The 7,850-nt window shown below is 36.9% G+C and overlaps 1 protein-coding gene across 18 annotated transcripts in view; it reads left to right on the top strand.

Annotated features, from left to right (window-relative positions):
- LOC110945773 (rap1 GTPase-activating protein 1-like) overlaps positions 1-7,493 on the top strand; it is a 62,608-nt gene extending 55,115 nt beyond the window's left edge. For 14 of the 18 annotated variants that reach the window (XM_051949065.1, XM_051949056.1, XM_051949059.1 and 11 more), the window contains 7 exons: positions 1,436-1,513; positions 2,592-2,701; positions 2,827-2,949; positions 3,127-3,262; positions 4,130-4,241; positions 5,449-5,496; positions 5,753-7,493. In XM_051949065.1, coding sequence (XP_051805025.1) covers positions 1,436-1,513; positions 2,592-2,701; positions 2,827-2,949; positions 3,127-3,262; positions 4,130-4,241; positions 5,449-5,496; positions 5,753-5,817 — 672 coding nt within the window. In that variant the 3' untranslated portion in view covers positions 5,818-7,493. Of the gene's footprint in view, positions 1-1,435; positions 1,514-2,591; positions 2,702-2,826; positions 2,950-3,126; positions 3,263-4,129; positions 4,242-5,117; positions 5,195-5,448; positions 5,497-5,752 lie in introns of all 18 variants that reach the window. The other 4 variants (XM_051949062.1, XM_051949068.1, XM_051949058.1 and 1 more) reach the window with 3 other exon arrangements.
- Positions 7,494-7,850: the final 357 nt, after the last annotated feature.

The raw sequence follows: 7,850 nt of genomic DNA on the forward strand, positions 1-7,850 counted from the left end.
GTTTCCTGTCTTTAACAGGGTTGTTCCATCTCAAATCATCAGAAATCTTCTTGTAACCATCTCTGATTTGTTTGAAATTATTTTTTCCATAAACTATGAATATTTAAAATGATATCTGTAAAATGTTACATTTGTGTAACATTCTCAGTCACTGAAATAATAGTAATAATATTAATAAAAACACTGCACATCGACCCATTTTCTGCATATTTTTTCACATGTTGAAATTTGAGCCTATATTTGGAAGAAGTGTAGTTCTTACTATCGTGGTTGTGTTTGAAACTCCAGAACTCTGTTCTACTTGGATTAGATCATCTATAAATATTAGTTTTTTTGTGGTACAACTTGTCCTACCTGCTTTCATCACTTATGATTTTTTTTTCATTTGTGCCACCAAATATTTTATATTCGATAATATTCTATATGCCCTACCTAATAATATCGTGACACTCAACTACAGTACTACATCTGTCACTAGTTTGCTTCTGCATGGTCATTTTTTTGTTAATATGAGCTCAAACATGGTTCTTTGTCTTGATTTATTTATTTTTTTTTCCTATTTGAACTCACAGACTTGAAATCTGAAATCTGAATTTGATCTACTTGTCCAGTATTGCAGATTCTGAATCAATGGTATGATAAGAAACAACGGTAGGATTTTCAGTATGTGAAAAAATGTGCTGAAAGTGAGTCGACACGTATTTTATAAATTTTATAAATGCCCATTTTTTGTGCTATGAAATCATGTCTCAACTGATGAGAACTGATGTGATGATTAGAGAAGGAATTACCAAATATGTACTGTATATCTTTCAAAGATTGTGGGAAATTATATTTTATATGTGATTCTTTGAATTGTTTGCAAGTAAAAATCATGATGAAGTTGAAATTCTCTGTTTGAGGCACTGCACTGGATTTTTTTGGTCTTATATCACTGGAAATAGATACCTCCAGCACAAAAATATTGTATTTCTGGATCCCATGTCTTATTGCCTTCAAAGTTAACTAGTTACTAACCAACATGCTTTATTAATGAATTTGTCTGAAGCTTGCTTTTCACTCATAACCCTGCCTTGGCGTGAAACCTGACGCAAACATGCCATGTCCTCCTCTGCTATTTTAATCTCTTCCTCATCGTCTTTCTCACAGGCATATGGCTCACATAACCGGTTTTTCATTTCTCTCTCCCATTCAGCTGCCTGTGTTGCACACATGGAGCCAAACTGTCTCTCCTTGTATTCTCCAGTTAACACACGTTTTGTATTTTGTTTGAACAACATGACTGACTGCATGGAATCTCATATATATTTGTATATATCTCATGTTTTCTCTTCCCCTCCTCCCCCGCCTGTCTCTCCTTTGTCACCACCATTCTCTCTGTCTCTGTCTTATTCTGTCTTTCTCTCTCGGACTATTCCCCTCCTGTGTGGTTCAGTCATTGCTTGTCCCAGGCAAAAGTCCCAGTAAATATGGACGCCGAGGCAGTGCCATAGGGATAGGAACAGTAGAAGAGGTTCATGTCTAATTCTAACTACTTTCTCAATACTTGCTTCTCCTTTTGGTTCCTTTTTTTGCCCGCATGGCTCCACTGCATCATGGCCAAACTTATTTTACTAAACATTTCAGCTCCCTAATGCGCATTCAGTATAGGAAACATTGTGTGCTACAGGCAGGATGTATTGTATAAAGAGCATTGTTTGAATCTGAAAAAACAAAAATGCATAGATTCTTCTTCACATTTTCCAATAAATTAATTGCTTTGGCAAAGTCCATCTTTAGAATTTTACATAAGCTTCCATATAGAAACTATTCAGAGTGTTAAGACATAAGCAGATGTGCGATGTAAATGTAGCATTTAGATGGTTAAAGTCATATTTAAATTTACCACACTTGGCTTCCTACATACTAACACTGTAGAATCCAATTTTTCTTACTCTCTGTATCTTTTACTGCAGTATTTGTTAACCTTCTGTAGCCTTTTGTAACTACTCTTTATTTTTATAATATAAAGTATGGTAATTCTTTTTTGTTTAAAAAATATGAATAATAATGATTTAAAGACAACCTTACAGAGAAATTATGAAAAAAGAATCCTCCTCCTGCTCTTTGAAGCCATGCTGAATAAAAAGGTTTTTCAAGTTCTTATTTTAAGAGCTTTAAAGAGATTGAATGAACAAAGCAGGAGCTGAGAAAGCATATTTAGCGTTAGGCTCTGGAGCCTTTAAACCCATCTTTCATCTCCCGCCTTAGTGTGCTCTGCTCTAGCTGAGAGACTGCTACCAGGGCTTGTCATTAAGCTGCTAAGTGCATATTTTAACATTTTTTTCATCATAGTAGCAACTTGAATGGAGCAGTGTTGGTCTTCAGCCTGATAATTCAGGGTGATGTGTTTTTTCAATAGCATTTTTCAAATGAATGCATTAAAAATGAACAATTACATGGCTAAATGATCCAAATAACCATTAACTGCACTCAGTAAAAAATAAATATATTGATCTGTTCTTGAGATAAACTTGCTTTACTCTGAGATATTCAGGATATTAGAGGTACTTTAACTCTGGCATTGACCGTTCTTCTACTCTCCCTGGCAGTCTTTGATAATCCCTGGGAAAAGCCCAACAAGGAAAAAGTCAGGTCCTTTTAGCTCCAGGCGAAGCAGTGCCATCGGTATTGAAAACATTCAAGAAGTCCAGGAGAAGAGGTGAGGGAAAACTGCTATGCATATTAGCATGTACCAATATACAACTAATGGTCTACCTGCTTTATGTTAGAAAACATTTTTCAGATTTTTAATTCTATTTTGTATTTAATTTATGTCTAATGTAGCAGTAGAGATAACTCTCCAAACACTCAGAAGACTCCTGACAGTGGCCATGTTTCTCAAGACCCCAAGTCTGACAACTCATCCAATCAGAGCTCTCCAGAGGTGCTCACAACAACTAAGAACAGGTGAATACAACAGACAGGTGACAACAATATTTAATGGTACTGGACATACCGTGTGTTGCTGTACCTGTGTTTGTGTAACCGCTGGGAAATCTTCCCTTGCAGCAGCATGTTGTGTCACCCTTTCCTATACAAAAGATAAAATCAGGCTTGCTGGAGATTGGTTAACCCAAGGTGTAGTTCTTATCTCGCTGGCAGGGCCCCATCCATCCCTGAGGGTCACGACCTCTCCCGCTCCTCCTCCAACGCCAGCAGCTTCGCCAGTGTGGTTGAGGAGAATGAGACGGAAGCCACGGAGGACTACGACACTGGCATGGTGAGTAGTTTATCTAGTATGTTTACTGTATGGTTGTCTAGATAGCAAGAGAAATGTATTTAAGTTTTCACATACTTCTATAGGTATTTGTATTTGACTGTAACCCTCTGGACACCAAAACCCACCTACAGGTTTACGAGCCTTGTGATTTTTTTTAAAATCGCCCATATCGTGCTATTTATTTCTCTACGGAGCCCATCTGGTGACATGGTAAAAAAAAGAAAACTTGTGGCCACAATATAGCTATAACGTGCGCACGAAATACTAACTTGTGGCCACAAAACAGGTATAACATGCGCACGAAATACTAATACTATTAATATCATTCCTGGACGGCTGGGTAAGCAAATCGAACGCACCGTCTCTACAACCTGCAATAATCTGCAATAATAATAATGAGTTTACGGCTACATATTAGCACAACAAAACAACGCGTAGTAACAGGATGAGGATAAAAAGTTTGTAAATCGGGTGACACGTCAGCAGATAGGCTGCCTGTTGCAACAAAGTATCAAACATAGGCATAAATAAATAACTGCCTAAATGCGGGATAACAAGATATGGACTAGAACAGCTAAGAGAAGACACTCCCCTTAGGAACATCACGTAGGTATGGGCCCGTACACAGATTATTGCAGGTTGTAGAGACGGTGCCCTCGATTTGCTTACCCAGCTGTCCAGGAATGATATTAATAGTATTAGTTTGTATTTCGTTGTATGGTTGTACATATTCCATAGAGGTTCAGGATTTTATATTGCAGTGAAAAATGAGCCCACAGCAAGTAGAAATGTTACAGCTGCAAAAAAAAGCGCCCAGACACTTTTTGTGGTTCAGAGGGGTAATATAATCGTCTGCACGCTCTACAGGAGAGTCTGTCATCTGCTGGGACGCCACATAAGCGAGACTCGCTCACCTACAGCACCTGGCTGGAAGACAGCATCAGTAGCACCAGTAATACCAGTCGTGGAAGCTCCCCAGGTGAGAACCAGGTCCAGCATTTTACAAATAAAATGAAAATTAAAAAAATTAGTTATCATCTCAGTGCTTGTGAACATAATACCTGCCTTTACATATAAGAGCAAGTCAAGAAAACATATTGTTTCGTAACACAAGTAATGTATGCATGGCATAAAACAATGCATCATGATTTCCATTTGCTCACCATTAAGAAAAAAATAGATCATTATTACTTGCGACGTTAATTAACACTTAATGGATCGTCAATAAAGACATGTTTACTTACTTGTCTATTGTTTTCTCTGAGGGCTCAGTGAGAAATGAACAAGAGACCTGCAGAGAAGGGAGTTGGATTTAGAGGAGTAAAACAGAAAGAGAATGCACAGTGATGGACATTTTTTTGTGAATGGTGTAAATAAACATGATTCATTCAATTTTCTTAATGTCATTCCTGTCGTTGTACCAACATGATGGAAGAACTTAGCTATTTCTAGATTTATGATTGTAATTAGGAAGTGAGCAGGCCATTGCATAAATGACTAGGCTTCATTTCTTCTTTTGAAATTGCACAATGATGTGAAGTTAAAAATACATCTTACAAATTACCACACATATTCTTAGTGTATACACTTTTTTTTACTAGAGAAATATAAATTACGTTAAGTGCGAAACATGTAATATTACAACTATCTCTTCAAAGTATTCTTCACTATGTGAACAAAGTGTAAAAAGATACAAAGCAACAACTTCTATACTTTATCTGCCTAATATTTTCAAAAATAGTACATTTAACTCTCTTCCATGTCTTAGTATTTATGATTAACCCAGACTAGTTTCTAAGTCTGGTTATGATGGACATACAGTATATGGCTAGTATAACACATTACTGTCCTCCAGGGCCGGGCAAACCTGATCGGGGGAAAGCGACAGATATTCGTATCAAACTGGAACGATCACACGATCAGTCCTCATCAGTGAGTCAAACCTGAACACTCTAAACTGAAATCTTTTACCTTTAAATCTCCAGTATCCCTCTGTATGCTTGTTTTTTCTTAATGTATAGACTACCTAGACACTGACACATTTTATTCTCTTTTGTAACACTGACCAGTTCACACATAGCAGGTGTACTACCCTGTAGTACTGTGCTGGTTTCTGTTTGTTGTAGCTGGTGTTTGGTCTTTCTGAATCTTTTTTTTAACGGCTGTTTGTGTGTCTCTGTGTGCAGAACTGTTAGCTCCACCTATCTGGTTGTATCCTGGATCTCCATCTTCAGGTTAGATTCTCCTCTTTGCTCTCTCAAGCTCTCGGTCCACAGGTTTGTTATAGACAGATACGCCAGAGTCTTACATCTTACACCTACAATGAAACTGAAATCTAGCTTGTGAAGATTTATTATTCAAGTGTTTTCTGTGTGAGATTAAATTCTAATTTGTGTCAACATGATGAGGAAAGGTTAAAATAAAGACGTGACTGTTTTTAATGTAAAGTCATGAAATATCTTTTGACTGGACGTCTCTTTTTTCCAAAAGCATTCCCATTAGTCACAATCCTTCTGGGAGATGAGACAAGTGCAGACACTCGCCGTGACCAGTGATGAGAAGGAAAATGATGAAGAAGATAAGAAAGAAGCGTGAAAGCAGATGGAGTCTGGCCAGTCTGCTGCTCAGTGAGGCCAGAGTGCAGCATATCCAGAAACCTGAGGGACACTGGAGAGGATGACGCACAGAGAGCAGCCAGCTTTTGCACAGTGTTGTTTCCTTTCACATCTTTTCTTTGCCTCTTCACACATCTGTTGCCTGTTTGTATGTTTTTCTACCTGACCCTTGTTTCAAAGTCCACGTTTTATCAGAAAGATGTGATTGTTTTATTTGTAAGAGACATCACTATGACTCAGTTTGTCTTGTTGAAGCCTTGGTGTGCTGGCTATACGAGGTGAAGCAAGGTAAAGACAGTGCCATTGTGCTCTCTGTTGAGACTGTGAGGAGGATTGTTGCTGCAACATAGCGAACAAGTTCCTGAATGATTTCACCAAATCAACCAAGGCATTGGCTTAAAAAAGATCTTTAATGTATACATAATACCAAATATTTAGCATCAAAGATGAGTGTTTTCTAACAAAATATCCAATGTGATCATGAGTTGCTCTGCTGGATGCTGTTTACTGTGATTATTTTCTTGGTAAAATCCAAATAAAAGGATAATATAGCTGCAGCAAAACAACTGTACTCTTTTCTCTACTTCCCATATTTCCACAAGATTAGCTCTTAAAACTTAACATCACAGGTCACAGTAAAGATAGCAATGTATCGTAATTAAACTGAAATGGCCTTAACCTTAAATAAACTATTTCCTTCTTCTTAAAATTTATTTTACCTCATTTCTTTCACTTGTGTGTTCTACAGCCAAGTGTGGGAGAGCAGTATTTGACTACGTGTAAAACTAATATATTTAGAATCATTTTAAGGACACTGTTTTGTTTTTAAAAATGGTGGTATATTTCAGTTGTACCTCAGCACTGTCTGTATAGTCTGCTAGCATTAATATATCCATCACTGAGTGATTTAACCGCTTTGTCCGTCTTGAATGTTGGTGCAAACACCAGTCTCAACATTATGTTCTCAAATACTTTTTTCTTTCTAAAATATGTTTTTTATTTATTGATTTGGTTCATGCTAAAGTGGCATTTAGGCCCCACATGTTCTACTGTACCTCTATGGTGACGCCATTCAACATCTTGTCATATGCTTATATTGTATGTGTTGCTTTGACGTGAATTCTAATGTTGTCATCTGTAAAGCTCTGTCGATTTCAGGGGTCTTTAAGTGCAGTAAATTTGCAATGCAATTATAATAAAACAATATTTATTTGCTTTGAAAGTAAGAAAATAACTCCAAATACAACTACTGATTTTGTACATAGATATTTAGTTGGAGTACATTATGTGTAATGTATAGACCATTAACTCAGAAGAGGATTGAAATTACTGCCAAGTTCACAATTTTACTGTTGTTTTATTTCCCATACCTTTGATTTTCAATATTATTTGGAGAGAGTTTTATAGAATACAATTATTTTCAAAGCTATTCAGACTGTTCTGTAAAAGGGAAAAGCTCACAGTACATCCTGCTGATCATTTCAGTTGCCTTATGTCACAAACTGATGGTGTAAGTATAGCTAGAGAATCGAATAGTTAATAGCCAGCAGGATTGACATGGAAATGAATGTTTTGTTCTTGCTGTTTTATTGTAAATAAATGCCCTGAAAAATTCACAGCCTATCATACATACTTTCTCTTTGCTCTGCATCACATTACTTGGTGGGAAATCAATATTTGACTTTAATTTCTCTGTCAATACTCTCTCTCTCTCTGTATGTATGTATGTGGTGTATTTCCATGCAAATACATTACTCTGAGTGCTCCATAGTGAAAATCCCTGCTGTGGGATCCTTACATACTATAGGTGTTCCATGTCCCTATGAAAACTAAGAGAGAAAGCCCCATGAATAAATAATTTGGTGTGGCTGCCCACAAGTATGTAAAACTAGAGCAATCTAAAAGTAGAGGCTTCCCCGGTTTTAAAAACTACCACATGAGAGGAAGAAACACATTCAGATTAAATGAGTCAA

Source organism: Acanthochromis polyacanthus, chromosome 6 (assembly GCF_021347895.1).
Source record: "Acanthochromis polyacanthus isolate Apoly-LR-REF ecotype Palm Island chromosome 6, KAUST_Apoly_ChrSc, whole genome shotgun sequence".
In the NCBI taxonomy this organism is placed as follows: Eukaryota; Metazoa; Chordata; class Actinopteri; family Pomacentridae; genus Acanthochromis; species Acanthochromis polyacanthus.